Source organism: Apis cerana, linkage group LG4 (genome assembly GCF_029169275.1).
Source record: "Apis cerana isolate GH-2021 linkage group LG4, AcerK_1.0, whole genome shotgun sequence".
In the NCBI taxonomy this organism is placed as follows: domain Eukaryota; kingdom Metazoa; phylum Arthropoda; class Insecta; order Hymenoptera; family Apidae; genus Apis; species Apis cerana.
This window is the reverse complement of record NC_083855.1, coordinates 10065624-10084028: the sequence shown is the minus strand read 5'-3', so window position 1 is coordinate 10084028 and position 18405 is coordinate 10065624. Positions and strand designations below refer to the sequence as shown.

The 18405-nt window shown below is 23.2% G+C and overlaps 3 protein-coding genes across 9 annotated transcripts; 2 read left to right on the top strand and 1 right to left on the bottom strand.

The window, feature by feature from the left end:
* Nucleotides 1–88: 88 nt before the first annotated feature.
* Nucleotides 89–3927, bottom strand: LOC107996068 (alkylglycerol monooxygenase). Its single transcript, XM_017053935.3, has 9 exons — nucleotides 3794–3927; nucleotides 3393–3520; nucleotides 2685–2836; nucleotides 2498–2601; nucleotides 1922–2084; nucleotides 1702–1847; nucleotides 1159–1293; nucleotides 927–1040; nucleotides 89–747 (listed from the first exon to the last, which is right to left on the bottom strand). Exons 1-9 carry the CDS (start codon nucleotides 3914–3916, stop codon nucleotides 511–513), a joined length of 1302 nt encoding a protein of 433 aa, XP_016909424.1. The 5' UTR covers nucleotides 3917–3927; the 3' UTR covers nucleotides 89–510.
* A 10-nt stretch (nucleotides 3928–3937) lies between these two features.
* Nucleotides 3938–10470, top strand: LOC107996067 (nucleolar complex protein 2 homolog). Of its 2 annotated transcripts, XM_062074036.1 has the most exons (13): nucleotides 3938–4072; nucleotides 6971–7120; nucleotides 7284–7438; nucleotides 7622–7842; nucleotides 7908–8020; nucleotides 8123–8232; nucleotides 8312–8472; nucleotides 8550–8774; nucleotides 8868–9056; nucleotides 9141–9260; nucleotides 9333–9464; nucleotides 9563–9778; nucleotides 9858–10470. In XM_062074036.1, the coding sequence occupies exons 3-13, from the start codon at nucleotides 7291–7293 to the stop codon at nucleotides 10386–10388; spliced, it is 2166 nt and encodes a 721-aa protein (XP_061930020.1). In that variant the 5' UTR covers nucleotides 3938–4072; nucleotides 6971–7120; nucleotides 7284–7290; the 3' UTR covers nucleotides 10389–10470. The 2 variants fall into 2 exon arrangements, with proteins under 2 accessions (XP_061930020.1, XP_061930019.1); XM_062074035.1 differs by lacking the exon at nucleotides 3938–4072 and having other exon boundaries at nucleotides 7604–7842.
* Nucleotides 10471–11069: 599 nt separating this feature from the next.
* LOC107996109 (uncharacterized) lies at nucleotides 11070–18153 on the top strand. 6 transcript variants are annotated; one of them, XM_028665886.2, is made up of 12 exons: nucleotides 11070–11209; nucleotides 13191–13440; nucleotides 13834–13918; nucleotides 14047–14226; nucleotides 14329–14369; nucleotides 14522–14681; nucleotides 14828–14946; nucleotides 15018–15150; nucleotides 15851–16457; nucleotides 16800–17266; nucleotides 17429–17625; nucleotides 17720–18153. In XM_028665886.2, the coding sequence occupies exons 1-11, from the start codon at nucleotides 11163–11165 to the stop codon at nucleotides 17590–17592; spliced, it is 2253 nt and encodes a 750-aa protein (XP_028521687.1). In that variant the 5' UTR covers nucleotides 11070–11162; the 3' UTR covers nucleotides 17593–17625; nucleotides 17720–18153. The 6 variants fall into 6 exon arrangements, with proteins under 6 accessions (XP_028521687.1, XP_061930014.1, XP_061930016.1 ...); XM_062074030.1 differs by having other exon boundaries at nucleotides 14047–14235; XM_062074032.1 differs by lacking the exon at nucleotides 11070–11209 and adding an exon at nucleotides 11292–11432.
* The last annotated feature ends 252 nt before the right edge of the window (nucleotides 18154–18405 follow it).

Sequence of the window (18405 nt, the reverse complement as noted above, 5' to 3'; positions counted from 1 at the left end):
AATAATATCGAATTTTTGAAACAAATTTATTACAGAAACGAATAAATATATTGAATAGAATAGAATAGTAGGAGATAATTTAATAATATTAGTTTTGTAAAAAATATATTCATTATTTACATACAAATAATTGATAATCAGTATTTTTTACATACTTTGATAACAAATTAGAAATATATTCGCTTTCAACACTTCTCAGCACGAGTTTTACATATTTTCGTTCTAATTTAATACAACTGAATGAATAATAAGATAATTATAAGATTTACAAGACTTACAAGTAATTATAAGATTTATTAAAATATAATTATTGTTGTTCATTTTTTAAAGGATTCCATTATTTTTTATTTATTTTGTGATGTTTATTATTTATGAAATATATATAATAATGATATTGAATAAAATATTATTAATTACATAAATATGAATGTGATAAAATAGTTATATATAAATATTTTTATCATATCTTAAAAAGAATTAGATTAATTTTTTTTTATTAATTTTTTATATTTATAAAGGTTTTGTTGCACGAATAAAATATAAAATCCAAAAGCAAAAAGATCCAAGATATATATAATAAATATATATATTTATTGAATTATCTATTAACGTGAAAATTATATAAATTAAGCATCGAATGAATTCTATAATAGCAACGTATGCTGATTCATCGAACAATAAACCAATAGTGGTAAGAGCAAGAAAATTATTAATTAGCATAAATCCAGATGATACGGTCCATAAATTCTAAAAACGAAGGTTCATCGATTATTTTATATTCAATATTTCAACAATTATATTAATATAAGTTTGATAAATATTAATAATTAACAATCAATATATTTAAAAAATATTTGTGCAAATGAATATTTCAATTACGATATTAAAACACACAAAAGAATTAGATAAAAAAATTAAATTCTCACCTGTGTTTCATCATAAATTCGAAAATGATTGTAAAGAACTAGGAAAAAATGTATAATTATGTACAAATTTTGCCATATTGGTATATGTTTATCATATTTAATTCTAGATGTGACCTATTAGAAATTTATTATTATTATTGTTATTGTTGTTATAAACTTGGAAATAAATGTATATAATATAATTATGAAATTTACTGATTATAAAAATGTATATATAGAAAATAAAACTTACATTAACTTTGTATTCATCTAGACCTAAACGAGGAGCACCTGGAAACCAACTGGGACCTTTCCAGACAACAGCTAATTTATTTGTAAGACTTGAAATCTTTATACTTTTTTTAATTAATTCTATAGTATAGAAGATCTATAAAATTTCAAGATATCTATTAAATAATACATTTTATAAATAATACATCTTGTAATAATCAATAAATAAAATTATTATACTAAAAATAAGTAATATGTGTTACTATTATAAATTATTATAAATAATCATATCATTATTTCAATTTATGATTTGTACGATAATTATGTAATTATGAAAATAAAAATTGATATACAATGTAAATATTTGATAATATTTAATATAATGTAATTAATAGAACAAATGCTTATTAAAGCGTATGAATTAACTTTGTAAATAATCAATCGATAAACATATTTGCATTACTAATTATCATATTTTTATAACAGAATGAATGCAATATGATTATTAGATAAAGATATATAGGTATAAGGTATAATGATAAACAATTATTTCCATGATTCTCACCTGTAAATACAGAGGATTAAAAGATTGAGGACTGACAACTAAACCATAAATTATTTCATCTTTTTCTTTTTCAAATGTTCCAAATAATTTATCCCATACGATAAGGACACCACCATAATTTTTGTCTAAACAATATAAATTGCAACCTACAAGTAATAATAATTTTAATTAATGATATTATTCGCAACTCAATTGAATATATTTATTATTTATTTCTTACCATGATGTACACGATGATGTTTTGGTGTGTTAAATATTAATTCTAATGGTCCAAGATCATCAATGACAGTCGTATGAATCCATAATTGATAAATTAAGTTGAATTGATTATGCGCGATGAAATGAGATGGCGGTATAAATAATGCAAGAGGTAGATATAACATCTGAAAACAAATCATGTATTTTTGAATAATATTTAATAATATTTTTTCATATCATATTGTCTCATAATCGAACATTATCGTATGTTTTCTATTACAATTATATATAATTTAAATATACACGTATCTTGTAAAGCGATTTTTGAAAATATGATACAAATATTTCATAAAAACTAATTTCATCTCGCAATTTTTTAAAAAAGTTTAAAAGATTCTTATAATTCGTTATTTTAAATTACAATTACATCAATTACAATTACATGTAATTACAATTACAATTACATCTTAGTTATATCGTTACGATTTATTAATTGAATGGATGGCCACATATACAAAACATCTATTACACCAGTTTCTGTTTATAGCATAAGACATCATCCACAGGATACCGTAAATGTAATATGAGCGATACTTACAAAATTACACCAATGTTGCAAAATGGATTGCCGCAAACCAACCGCGAGATTGAATTCTTCGCTGCTATGATGTACTTGATGTTGAGCCCATAAAAAATGTACCTCTGTAAACGGGCGAGAAATACTATAAATTTGTCAAATAGGGGATCGACAATCACACACACACATGGTTGGATAGGAATTTAACCATGGTTACTCCGGTGAACCCAATAGTAACAGAAATCCACCCCCACGGCTGTGAGACACCAAGTCCATGCTGAGTTCCAAGGGAGATTCCACAAGCGATATTTCTCGTAAATTATGATGTATGCGTAATATTCAGCGCCGCGGAAAAAAATACTGAAATGTTTATTAAAAAATCCGATTAAATAACTCGTAATAAAAATAAATATAATAACAATAATAATAATTTATATTTAAATCATGTTTTCAACTTGGAAAATAATAAAGAGATATAGTAAATATTTTTATGTTTAAAGTATGATAAGAATAAGTAAAATAAATATGTTGACTAAAAATACACATATGTTGAGGTCAATCTTTTCTCCTTTTCTTATCTTTATTTTTCTTTAAATGAAAATTAAAAAAAATTTATGATGCGTTTATTAAATAACAAAAATGTTTTAGAATGAAAAAAATATAGGAAATTTTAATTGTATATCAGCATATTTCATTTATCACATGATAACTATTTAACAAAAAATATTCATCATATATAAATATAACAGAACAATTTCTCTTATCATCTTCGTAATCCGTAAACAAAGATTTTATAATATTATTTATTTTTATAATATTATTTATAGAATATTTTTTCTCTTAATTATATCGAGCAAAACTAATAAATAGAAGAATAACAATATAAACAGAATAATAAAACGTTACCTATGCTTACCGGCCAGTTTCTTGAAATAACCAATGAGATAAAGATGTCATTTGATCGTTCAAACGGAACTTCTTTTTCTTTTTAAATATTAATATAATTTGCTCCAATATAATTAGGATGAAGAATGGTAACCATACCTATATGTACATTTATCTCGATATAATTATTTAATGCTTGATTATGCAATTGATAATTTAAATAATAATCAATATTGTTTTGTAATTTAACGTAGAAAATTAAAAATAATTCATCAATTAAATTATTTTATGGAAATAACAAAGTTAAATTTTATTAAGTATACTTATTCTAAAGTTTAAAAAAAATATGTGATTTTATATAATATATTGAATATTCTAAGTATATATTTAAAATATTATTATTTATAAAGAAACAGATATAAATATAATTACCTGCTGATGATAATCAGGAACTTCATGCGGGAATTCGAAGATAGTTTCATAGGGGTTAATAAAGTACCACAATTTTCCTGCGTTCTTCAACTCGTTAATCAAATCAACGTTCGAGACATTCATTTTATTTGTTAATATATTATTATATTACACTGTTCAAAATGATTTAATGAAGAATTTCAACCGAATGAAACAAAATAAAGGCAAACAAAAGAAGCACTATAATAATACCATCCGATTCTGTTTTAGTCATCGAACTGAGTGCACGTATTTATATATGTAAGTTCGAGCTAACCGAGGACACGTGAGTATGCGCGCGCGATGCTCTTTCACGGCCGTATGTGGTAAAGGCGCGACAATGAAGATGCAATGAAATTTTATTCAAATAAGACGATATTAAATACGTTATTATTAAATTGAAGATGAAAAATTAATTTTTACTTTGACATTTCCAGAATACATATGAGCTTCCTGTTAACAGAATATCTTTATTTATTTAATATAAATATATTATAAATTTAAAAATAAGAAATATTTCTAAAAAAATTAAAAAATAATAATTCGTATATTTTTCTATGAATTTATTATTTAATTTTCTATCATAAATCATAACATTAATTAATATTTAAGAATTATTAATTTATTATTATACTAATATTAATTCAATTGAATGAAGAATTAATGAAAATTTAAATTATCAAGTAAAAATCATTCAATTTTTAAAAATTTCTTTTATATCCATTTAAGATAAAAAAATTAATTATTATTTACAAATCTTTTTGAAATAATACATATATAATTCTTTACTTAATATAAATTGAAATTGTTTTTTTAATTTTTGGGATAATGACATTGAAAGAATTTGTAAGAATAGGAAATCACATGATACACCACTGTACATAAACCTTCAGTATGTCAGACTGCATTGGCGGCAGACAGGGTGTTTCATAACGCGCATTAATTATTCGCGCAAGAGTGGATAAACTAATAAATTATATTATTGCTATATGCAAAATTGTTTTTACATTTTGTATATCAAATTAAAAATATTAATCAATAATATACAAAATATTTTTATTGTTATTTCATTTTTATATCTAGATAAAATTGTCATTTAGTTTTATAGAAGATAAGAAATATGTGTAAAAAAAGTTTACAGACATTAAAATATTATTTATTTAATTTCTAAAACTCGATTTTAGAACTGAATTTGAAAATTTTATTTAAATTTTATTTAAATTTTACATTTTATTTATACTAATGTTTTATTTTTTATATCTTTTGTAAAGTAAAATATATAAATTGTCTTTAAACTTATATATATATTCGAATAAATGAAAAAAACTAAATAAGAAATTAATCTTTTAAAAATAATAAAATATTGTGAATTCGTGAATTTTTCTGATCAATTCATTTATTTAATAAAATTTATTTATTATTAACAAAACTTAAAAAAAATTATTATTACTTTCAAATTATTATTCATAAATTAAAAGAGTTATATTTACATATTAAATATATATTACGTAAGAATAACATGTATAGTAAAAAGCATTAAAATAGAAAGTTAACATTGATTTCTTACGTAAATAAAATAATAATTCTGATTTCTTATAAATAGTCTTAACGATACGAATTTTTTTTAATTAAATAAGCTTTCTATACTTATTCTATATTACTATATTTATTATAAAAAAATGTTATTTTAATTTTATTATCTTCAATTTCATATCTTCTAATATAATTCATGCTAAATAATCTATGGAAAATTCTTGTTTATTTAGATAATAAGTTCTGCTTTTTTTTATAAAAATTAGAATTTTATATTAATCTCTATTTTTTATTTTTGAATCGTCCATTTTATATATTACATATTATCTAGATTTAAAAAAAGATAAGAAACTAACATCAAGATAATAAAAAATATAAATAACAGATTAAATCTGAATGTCATAGATGACGTTTAAAAAATGCTTTACATTATCGCTCTTGCACAACACTAATTGTTATCTCATAATAGCTATGTAAATTTAATTTGTTTATGCATAATAAATATTAATAACAATAAAATATTAAATTATATTAATATATTTTGCAATAACATTCTACATAATGCATTTCTAAATCATTTATATTCTTCGACATTTCAAATTTATTTTCAATTTATTTAAAATTTCGTATTTGTAATAGTTTAGCCAAAAAACTATTCAGAAACATATATAAAGACAATAGAATATTTTTTTGTTTTTTAATTATTGATGATCAATTTTATGCATTTATTTCTTTTTTAAATTTTTTAAATTTTAATATCCATGAAATTTATTTTATTAAATTTTATCATTATTTAATAATAATATGAGATACATTTTTTTATTTTTTATTTTTTAATATTGTAAATGATATTGCATATATATATTGCATATAAATTATGTCATCATAAAGTATCTCATGGTCAATCGAAGTAATTAAGATCATGACCCTACTAATATGTATTATCAAACAAGACTATAATATCGCTTAATTCTTGTAATTTGATTTATTATGAATTTTTACTAATAATTTATTTAATTTTTTTTTAATATAATTGTTAAAATGAATCTTTTTCTGAAATAAAATGATAAAAACTTATAATATAATATATATTTATAATATATATGTTTAAGATTTTTGTTAAATCTGAAAGTCTAAATCTTGTAGCTACATGCAATTTATATTTTAATTAATATAGAATTTTATTGTATTAATAATATTTGTATCAATTTAGTCTTCCATTATTTTTTAGTAAATTTTTTAAATATTTGAATTCAAAAAAAATTTGTTAAATAAATTTTCAAACTTTTCAAATAGTCACAACGAAATATTATTAATTTTATTAACTTTATATTATTAACTTTATAATTATTTTTAATATGATATTTTTTAATATAATTATAAAATTTAGAACTGCAAATAAATAAATTATTGTAATTATTTTTATTCCTATTTATTTCTTTGCTTTTATAAAATATTATTTATTATTCACAATTATTTATTCATATATATGATATATATATATATATTATATTTATTAGTAATTGCAGTAATTTTGAAAAGATTTCGAAAAGTAGAAAAAAATATGTGTCTACTGTCTAATAATTGTCTATTATTGATTATTTCATTGTTTTTTTAAATTTTTAGATAAAGATGATTTCTGTTTTATCAACGCTAAATATTTATGCACGTGGAGAACGAGAACGTTGTCGAAAACGATCAAAAATTGTAAATACTGAAAGTTAAAAGTAAAAAAAAAACAACATAAATAAATAATATTCTTTCTATTTTTATATAGTACGTATTATATATTTAACAATGAAATAATACTAAACTATATATAATAGAATATATAATAGAATTTTTATAGGTTATATTTGTCATATGAATATTTCATGATTTATTATAAAAATTTATTTATTTATAAAAATTTGTATTTAATTTTATTTTTTATTTACAGTTAAATCATGAAAATAAAAAAAGCAAAATCCGAGATGAAAAAAACAAAAAAATCTGTCATGAAAAAAAAGAAACAATTAAAAGATGTAACAACAGATGAATTTTTTAATCAAAGTTTTGAAGATGAAATAAATACTATTGATAATGACAATCAAGGTAATAATGTATAAAAATGAAATTAAAATATGCTTTTCTATTTTGATATAATAAATATATATAATAAATTATAACAAACAAAATATAAAAATATGTTGAAAGTTTATGTACAAAATTTTTAATTTAATTATTTTAATTATTAAAATTTAATATGTTATGTAATAGATAAAAATGCTTTTAAAGATGATGGAGGAAGTAGTGATAGTGACATGGATCCAGTACAGCATAAAAAATCTTTAATGAAATTAAAAGATACGGATCCTGAATTTTATAAATATTTAAAAGAAAATGATAGAAATCTTTTAGAATTTGATATATCAGATGATGGTAATGAAATTGATGATGATGACAAATCTTCATTAAATGAATTCGATATGAAACATATACCTAATGATCATTTAGAGGTATGAAAATAGAAATTAAATAAATTGAGAAAAGAAAAATTTTCTATGTATTTTAAGTGTTTTAGGTTGCTAGTGATGAGAGTGATTATGAACTAGATGAAGAGAATAGCATAAAAGATAAAAGAAAAATTACATTGCAATTATTAAAAAAATGGCAAGAAGAAATTCAAAAAGACAAGTTATTATCTAATTAAATATTATAGAAATTATTTAATAATTATAGAATCAAAGAATATTCTTATTATTGATTTAATATATATCTTTATATATGATTTTTCAGATCATTGAAAACAATTAAATGTGCAGTAGAAGCTTTTCATGCTGCATTAGAAACAGTTGCTGAATCTGCTGATCCAGAATCTTTACAATATAAAGTAGAGGGTGGTGCAAGTTAGTATTTAAATATTTAACTTACATATCATAAGTATAAATAATATATTTCTATTTCAATAATTAAAATATTTTTTAGTATTTAACGGAGTTGTCCAATTGTGTATATTGTATTTACCAGATGCATTTAAACGATATTTAAAATTAGATCCAGAAACTCATCATGTTCAAATTCATAAAATTAAAAGATTTACAAAAATAAAAACTATTCTTAAATTATATTTAACAGATTTAATTAAGGTAAATGTTATTATTACATTTCAATATTGAAATTATTGACTTTAATCATTATAAAATATTTACATATTCATTTGCAGATTTTACAAAATGTAACATCGTCTAATATTCTGACAGTTCTTTTAAAACATTTACATCAAATGTTACTATATACACAATCGTTTTCATCATTAACTAAGCCATTGTTAAAAATTTTATTAAAATTTTGGTCAAGTGGAGAAGAAACTGTTCGTGTTGTTTCTTTTTTAAGCATATTGCGTATTGTAACTAGTAACCGAAAATCAGTTTTAGAGATGTTGTTTAAGGTAAAAACAGAATTTTATTACTATATTAATATAATATGAAAATGATTTTTATATAATTAAACTATAATTTAATTTAAAATTAAAATGTTGCAGACAATGTATGTAAAATATGTTGAAAATTCTAAATTTGTGTCTCTTACAACATTACCTGGAATAAATTTTATGAGACATTCTTTAGTTGAAATATATCTACTTGATAATAATTTAGCATATCATCATGCTTTTTTATATATTAGACAATTAGCTATTCATTTAAGAAATGCTATGACTTTAAAGAAAAAGGTAGTATTATCTAAAAATTATATCTATATTTTTGATAATATTTCCTTTTATTATGAAATAAAACTCGTATTTAACATATTATAGGAACATTTTCAAGCAGTATACAATTGGCAGTATATAAATTCGTTGCGTTTTTGGTCAGAATTAATATATTTATCAAAAAGTGATTCTATGTTACGTTCACTTTTATATCCTCTTGTACAAGTATGTATTGTCGTTTTTAATGATATAATCTACATTATAATATTAAATATTTATTTTTTATTATATTTATAGATTATTATAGGAACAATTAAAGTAATACCAACACATCAATATTATCCTCTGAGATTTCATTGCGTACAAATATTAATAGATATTTCCAAAGAAACTGATACATTTATACCTATATTACCATTTTTATTAGAGGTAAGAAAATTAATTAATTATTTTGTAGAGAAATATATAATACAAATAATGTATGAAAATAGATTTAATTCTAATATTTAACGAAAATAATTTTATAGATATTAGACTCTTATGATTTTAATAAAAAACACAAGGCAGTATCAATGAAACCAGTTCCCTTTATTTGTATCTTAAGGATGTCAAAGTCTCAATTACAAGAAAATGGTTTTAAAGATAATGTTATTGATAATATATATAAACTTATATTAGAAAATGCTGCAAAAGATAGTCATACTGTATATTTTCCGGATTTATATATATCATGTATAATACAGGTAAGATAAATATTATTAGACAAGACATTTTAATATAAGTGATAATTTATATATATATATATTTAATCATTTTTTCTAGTTAAAAGCATTTCTGAAGAAATGTCACATAGCAAACTATTGTAGAAAAATGAAACAATTATTAGATAAAATCGAAGAAAATAAAAAATATATTGAAACAGAACGGAGTAAAACTGTAATTGATTTAAAGAATATGACAGAGATAAAGAAGTGGGAAAATAGAATAAAAACACAAGGTACATCATTGTCGAAATTTTATGAATCTTGGATAAAAATCTATCAATCTCAGAAACTTAAATTACTTACAAAAAATGAAGAAATAGCTGAATATAATTTACCGACTATAAGAAAGTTAAAAAAAGGAAAATCAAGCAAAGAAAGTACAGAAGAAAGCAGCGAAGAAAGTGATTTTGAAATGAAAATAAAATCTAATAAGGAAAAATCTGACGAGAATAAATTTGATAAAAGAAAATCTGAAAAACATTCTAAACCAAAAAAGAAAAAATTAAAAATTAACGATGACCAGATCAATTTATTATCTCAAGAAAATACAGATATCGTGCGAGATATCAATAGTGATGATTGGGATTAAATATATTTTATTTCACATGTATAATGTGTAAGTGTATGATAATAAATTGATGTCAATTTAAATTTTATAATTTGAAACAATATTCTTTTAAAACATATTTTACAATAAAGATTTTTACAATATTCTTTTAAAATATATTTTACAATAAAGCTATGAATAGTGAAAATAACACGATTAATTATTTATTAAATAATTAAAATTTATTAAAATTAAAAATAATATATTTGTATTTATTTAAAAATGCGTATACAAAATAGATATATTATGTTAAACGTATGATAATTTTATTTAAGAAAAGATATTTGTTTTAAATTCTAATTGTTATTTACTATATCTTCGAAATATTAATTATGAATATTATAGAATAGCTGTTTGAGAAAGAAATTACAACAAATTGTGACAGCATTAAATGATATAATTTATATCGCGTACAGCAACAGCCACCGATTTCTAAGGTGTCGCTTTCTGATAGTCTATTTTTACCGAAGACGACTCAAGGCAGTCAGAAAGTTGGTATAGCGACGACTAGGCGCTATTATAAAGCATCGTGTGCTCAGCGTGCAGTAATTCATTTAAGTGACCGTTGCAGATAAGAAAAAAAATCTTACAGAAAAAAATTAATATAGTGCTTCATTCGTTGAAAAATAAAAATATACAAGTGGTGAAAAAAGCTTAAATAAACGACAAGCTATCCTTTAAAAAATTGAGCATTTGGACGACTCCATTGGAAGAAAGGTTCAGTTACGTATGTAGGTGAATCAAAAAAAAAAGCAAATGTTTAATGTTAAACGATGTAGCTGGAGCATAAAATTTTCTGTCATGTTTGTAAAAAAATTTATGGTAGTCTATTTGATATAAAAATAAATCTTTCTTCCGTATTTCGTTTTCTTTGCATAAGTTAGACATGAACGAGTTAATACCCGGCGATACTGGTGACTGCTAGCCACTAAGTGCCGCACTGACGGAGTTGCCGCGGTTGTGTGTGCCTAGTCAGCCACCTCTTGTGTCTGACCGGCCACATCCGTGCGTGCCAGGGAATATTTTGTAAGATGCGATTTTGTCTCTCATGGCGAGGGAGCCTTCGTCGTGAGAATCGTTCACTTTCCGTACGGTCCACTTTGTTCGAAGTATTAGTACTCGCGGATTACGTAAATTCGAAAAAAAAATTGTAGCAAAAAGGAAAATCATCGTAAGATAAGGAAGAAAGAAACGAGCGAACTGTGAGTTCACGTCAAAAATGAGGAGAGCACCGTTTGATAAGTAAATTTTCATTTTCTTCTTTCATTTCGAAAAGAAATTAGGAAGAAAGAGAAAATTAATAAAAAAATAAAAAATTTCTCATTATATCCATCTCTTTTTGTGAATGTTTTGCGTTATTCTTTTTGCCAATCGAACTGTGCTTAAATGTGCGATGCTTTAATAACTAAACAAGTATGTTGTTTAATACACTATTTTCAAGTATAAGAAATTTAAAATAATCATACTATTACATTTTATTCATTGATAAATTTTTTAATGAATAATATTAATGATATATTTTAGCAAAGAAAAAATTAACGATAATTATAAAAAAATTTGTTTTTCACAATAATATCAAAGATTTTTATAGTAAACGCTAATATCGTTTTTACTTATCCAAAATATCTTTCTCAGTAATTTGCGTTCAATTTTAAAATCGCCGAATTTCTCTTACCGAATAATCTATTTAAAGTAACAGATCGATCATGTTATTCGTTGTTAAAATAATATTTTTTAAAATTCTAAAAATTATTAAATTTAATTAATTTGAAAGATTGCAAATTTAAGAGTGTATTAAATATATTTTATTATGCAATAGATTTTTTTAAAAATTATTTATAAAACAAAATTGTCTTTCTTTTGAAGTTTATTTTATATTTTACACTATAATATATTTTAACTTTTATAAATATTGTTTCATTTACTTTTTATTGTTTACTTCAGTTTATTTTAATTTTTATTGTTTTTTCGATTAATTTTGTTCCTAATAAATACAGAACTGGTAGTACACCCCGAACGCAACTGCTCAAACTGTTACTGCGTATTACGTTACAACAGATAAATTTAGCATTTCTTTTGCACAGAACCTCATTGTACCGCTGCCAATACTGCAACGCGGAATTAATTGGCTGCTTGGAAGATAACCAATTTCCTTCGATAAAAAAAATCCGATTAATTCAATGATATATATATCATTAAATAATATATATGCAATCTTATTACATTTATATCCATTACATTTTAATCTAATAACATAACATTAATATATAATAGTAATAGTATTTATAAAATCTTTTAAAAACAAATTATAACATGACATTTATAATTTCTTTCTAAATTGAATAAAGAATATTTATTATAATACTATTGATTTTCTTTCTAAAACAAATAAAATAGAATATTTTTTATAAATTCTTTTCAAAATAAATAAAATAGGATATTTTTATAAGTTCAATCATTTATAAAGTGAACTCTTATAAAAAGTTATAGCCACAGTTTCGCTCTTTTTCTCCTTCCTTTTATAAATACATAATATCTATATATTATGTTTCATCAATCATAAATCACAAATTAATTAATACGAACCATTAAGTAATTATTTCAAGATTCTTAGATTTTAATATTATTTAACATATTTAACTATCTTAAAAATGGCTTCGAAATAATATAAATTTTTACCCTCGATTAATCTTCAGCTAATTGTAAGAAAATAAAGCAAGTACATATTTAACATTGTGAACGATTTATACAAAAACGTAGACTAAACAATTACCATTCCAACAGACATAATACGACACGGGACGTTTTGAGCAACACATATAGTTCGTATAGAGTCGCGTCTGATTCAAAGGATGCAGAGTATCAATACAGCGTAAATTATAGCAATATACAAGAGAAAAATTATTTGCAAAGAAGTGTTTCTGCGGACAATGTTGTAATACGTTCCCGCGGTTTTAAACCCTCTGATAGGCACGATCCCGTGAAGAGGAACTTCCTTGAAAATCTTACTTCAAAAATATTGCATTTCGATATGGTGAGTATTTTTTATATTTAATAAATTAAATACTTAGTATGTTTGAAACACGAGTAAGATTATTACAATAACAATGATTATATTTAGAATTAAATATAAATACGTTACATTAAATACATACTAACAATGATAATTATAGAAGTAAATTTTATAATATTATCTTCTTACGCGGAATAAATACTTCAATTAACTTTTCCAAACAATGAAAACGTACATAATGTATGTTTAGTATTGACTGTTTAGTAATGTTTAGTATATAATTTTATGCTCCAATAACTTTATAAACTTGACTAGTTTATATTTGTTGATGTATTTACATCATCTATTTGTATTTTAGTATGAATTTATAAATAATTATAATAAATAACAAATACTAATAATTTTTATTTGAAGGAGAGTAATGAAAGTGCGCCAGTCAACTTACAAAAATTACTCACTCCTGCTGCAGATTCGCAAGGAATTATGCAATCTAAAAATAGTAAGTTAATTAAATAAAAAATATTATTTATATATAAAAATTTAATAATTTGTAATTCACAATATATAATTACTAATGTTATTAATAAATAATTTAAACATAATTGGATATATAGAAACTTTTTGCAGGAAAAATGTTTGCATCTTCATATTTTTACGCGCCAACACATCCAACCGTTGAGGATCAAGTTGAACTCGCTCGACGAATTTCGCATTCATTAAGCGATGTAAAAAATATGAAAAGTAAAGGTCAATCTATGTATGTGAACAGAAAAAAAAGATCGGTTAAATGGATTCATGATGGCAATGGTAAGTATTGTACGTAATGTATTTATATTTACAGATTAATAAATTTGATAAAAAATTAATCATTATGTGATTATTTATTTAATTATTTAAATGGCATTACAGGCGTAGAAGACGCAGAAGAACCTTTAACACCTGTTCATAGAGTAAGTGGTGTGTGTTCCAAATTGCAATGTATATATTTTTCAGTATATATATTTTCAATAAAGCTTATATAGGATGATATAAATATTATTTTGATAAATGTTCAATTTAATCTTTTATTAATGACATTTTATTGAAAATGTTGTTTTAATAGGATAAAATTCCATTAAAATGCATGATGAACCCGCATGGAAAAGTATTGGATATACATGGTATTCAAGCTTTAGGGGAAGAAGTAAATATAGAACCAATGCCAAAAAATCCCGAAAAACTTTTCGATATCGTTCGTGATTTAAACAATCAAAGAGGCCGTGGTAATAAAGTGTTTATTTATTCATTTATATATTATTAAGTATTAACAATTTTATTATATATATATAAAACACTAATCGATTATAAAACTTAAAAAATATTGTTTCAAGATTTGTGTATTTTGAGAAAATATAATACTAATTTATAGGTGCTGAAATATTCGCAAAACGCAGGAAAAGATCTGAAAAATGGGTTGTAGACAAAGATCAACCACAAACGCCAAACACACCTGGTATGCCAAAAATGCCAATATATATGGGAAAATCGGTAAGATAGCTACTTTAGTCATTAAAAAAATTTTCCAAAATATTAAATGAAATTAAATTTCGATATATTAGATACAGGAAATGAATGGCAATTCAAAATATTCAAATCTTTCTTCGCCTATTGTACCTGAACCAACCAATGAGAAATTTTATAATCCTTTTACCGTGGACTTGTCTTTAGATAATATAAATCAACCGACGACAGGTGTGTAAATTTCAAACAAAAGTTTATATCTTCTTTATTTTACGCAATCTAGCTGGCAAATATTTATTTGGCAATGTTCCATTTCATATTCTAGTTTAGTTTCGAATTGTTTTCATATCGTGAATAAATACAATTTTCAAGGACTTAAATTCTAGCTAGACTACTTCATATCTATTTCTAGTCGATCTAAATCATTCTATTCTTTCAATTTACTTTCACTATCAATGTACATCTTATATATAAAATAATAATATGATTATCAATTAAAAGAAAGGAAAAAGAAAATCGTTCTTAGATATTAAAAGCATCAAACGTTCTATATATGCACACAAGCGGATGTTAAATTTGTTTGTTAAAACTTCGAGTTCAACAACCTAGAAAGCTTCAATTGGCAAACGACATCGATGTTATTCAATCGATGCGTGACTACCGCCGCATTCTTTTTCATTGTATATCTAAAATAAACAACTATCTGTACATCATTGCCAATCGATATCTTTACACTGATTAATGCTATTATATATATAATATAATATATACAAATTAAACTGCATTGACATTTAATAATGTAATAATGAAAATTTTTTTGACATATGAATAACATGCAATAACATATAAAACATAACCTAAATCAAGCTCATGAAAATGCTTTATATTTTAACCATCATAATTACATTTTAACCATCTAAAAATATTTCAGGCCGAAATCAAAATCGATGTAATGGTAAAGAGTGCAACCATTTAACTGAAGTAAAAAAAATTTATTTAAGAGAAGTGGCTGTTGGTACTGATAATGATTTTCCTTTTGATAAATCTCGATCGTCGTCAATAGTTGAAAAATCACGTCGAATCACTTTCGAGCCTGATATCGATCGACATAACAATTATCATAGCAGAAATAACACTAATGAAAATATGAGATATGAAATCACTAACAGACGTAACTATAATAATTATAATAAAGCTTTGCTGAATAAATCTAATGCATATCACACTACTAACAAAGAAATTAAAAATTATGTGAAAGAACAACGGGTAACGGAATGTGTAAAGAGCACTATTAATGATAAAGAAAAATTTGTAAATACTCAACGGGAAATCGATAATGAAGAAAACGAATACACACCAATACCGGTCAAACAATTAATACAAGAATTTGAGAAAACATGTAGACCAGTTTTACAGTACAAACAATTCAGTCCAAAGGTTATTCCAATTGTACAACAGTCTCCTCTTGATAACGATATAACGCGATTTTTTGAAACACAAAACTCGATTAAATACAACTCTGAAGAAAAGCATAGGAGGTGAGACAGAATGAAATTTAAAATTACAAATAAATTATATAATTCTATTTATTCATATGATAAATAGATAAAATTTATCGAATTTATAATTTAAACTAATGACAGGACATTCGAAACCTCGAAATCTCGAAATCTTTCGGAAATCAAAAAGTTTGGAAACCTTAAATCTCGAATTGTACTTGTGTTAAGACTTTTGATCTATTTTAATGAGTTTCGAGAGTTTCGGATTTCAAGAGTTTCGAAACTTGATAAAATCTCGGATTCGAATTTCGCGAATCTAAAAATTAGATTTCGAATTTCGAACTCTGTTCGAAAATATTATTTTACTTGATTATAATACAGAATAAATGAACGACAAAGATACGAAGAAGAAAGATACCAAGATCACTGTACCAATGGTTTCATTTCTACCGATGACACGGAATATACAAGTGATGGAACCGATTCTCAAACGAACGACTATAGTGAGGAAATAATCTACCGTGAAAAGTCAGAATCCTCGAGTATAATGAACGGCGATCAAGAATATTCGTCGATTTATCGCGAAGAATGCTCCTCCAGTCGACGTCGATCCGTCACTTCCGAAGAAGTAGAGAACTTTTGTAACAATGGAAGTGAGAAATTCGTAAATACAGAGTCGGAAGTTCCTCCGGAAGCGAAATCATTATTGCTCTCGATGATTGCTTCTCAGGAGGACATTTTGGAAACTATTAAACATTTACGAAATACACCCGTTCTGGACAATTTATTGCATGGCGTTTCGCCGGATTGTAAATTCACTGATGTGTGTCCAGATTCAAACGATGTAGGCAAGTTAACCCGCATGCGCTTCTATTTTTTTAATATTTGCATTACTAACTACTTATATTTTATTCTCATTTCATGTATATTGTTAAAATCTGATAAATCTAAATTTTGTATATTATCGTAGAAAAACGAGGAATTTTTAAAAATCTATTTTATTCTTGCAGGTAAAAAGCTTTATGAAAATAATACCTACACAGGACCAAAACTTGCTAGTGTTCATAATCTAGCTAATTATAATACGGCACCTCGAGGATGGGATCAATCTTTGACTTATTATCGACCAATAAAATTCGAGAAATCACAAGAAATTGTTTATTCTGATTTTTAAATAATTTGAATAATAGCAATATTACGTATATCGGTAAGTTTTAAAATTTTAATTGTTTAATTTAATATTTAACGATTTAATTAATTTTCAATTTGAATAATAAGAATTAAATTCCTTCTTCTTTCAGAAATCAATGATATAATTACAGAACTGTTTTTTGAATATTAGATTATTTGACTTTTTCCCGTTATAATTCATTTTTTTTCCTGATATAAAAAGATAACATTGACAATAATCATTGTGAACAAGATTCTGCATCAAAAGAAAATAAATAAATAAATATATATTTATATATGTGTAATATATTGTGCAATACGCATATATTTTGAAGTTTTGTTTGATATAACTATATATATATTTTCTCCATTATTGAAATCTTGCTTCTTATTTATGCTCTTTATTTATGCTTCTTAGCAGTGTTGTTGCATTTTACTTTATAATATTATTTCAATAAATATTGTTTTCATAACAGTGAGATGTATCTTAAATAATTTATCCATATTTGTATCTATATTGATTATATTATAAATACATGTATATTAATTAAAAAAATGAAAGAGATGAAGTATAATATTTATTTATCATTAATTCCATAAATCGAATTATTTATCATTACATTACATTACTCTCGATATAACTAGATATAATGTGATCGATATAACGTGATAATTTTTAAGTATTAATTCAAAACAAATATTAAAAGATATCAATAATTAAATATCTGTGAAAATATTCCATTTGTCATTTTTATCAAACTAATAAGTACATGAGATGTACAATTAGATTATTTATATCTTCCTTATATCAAAATAT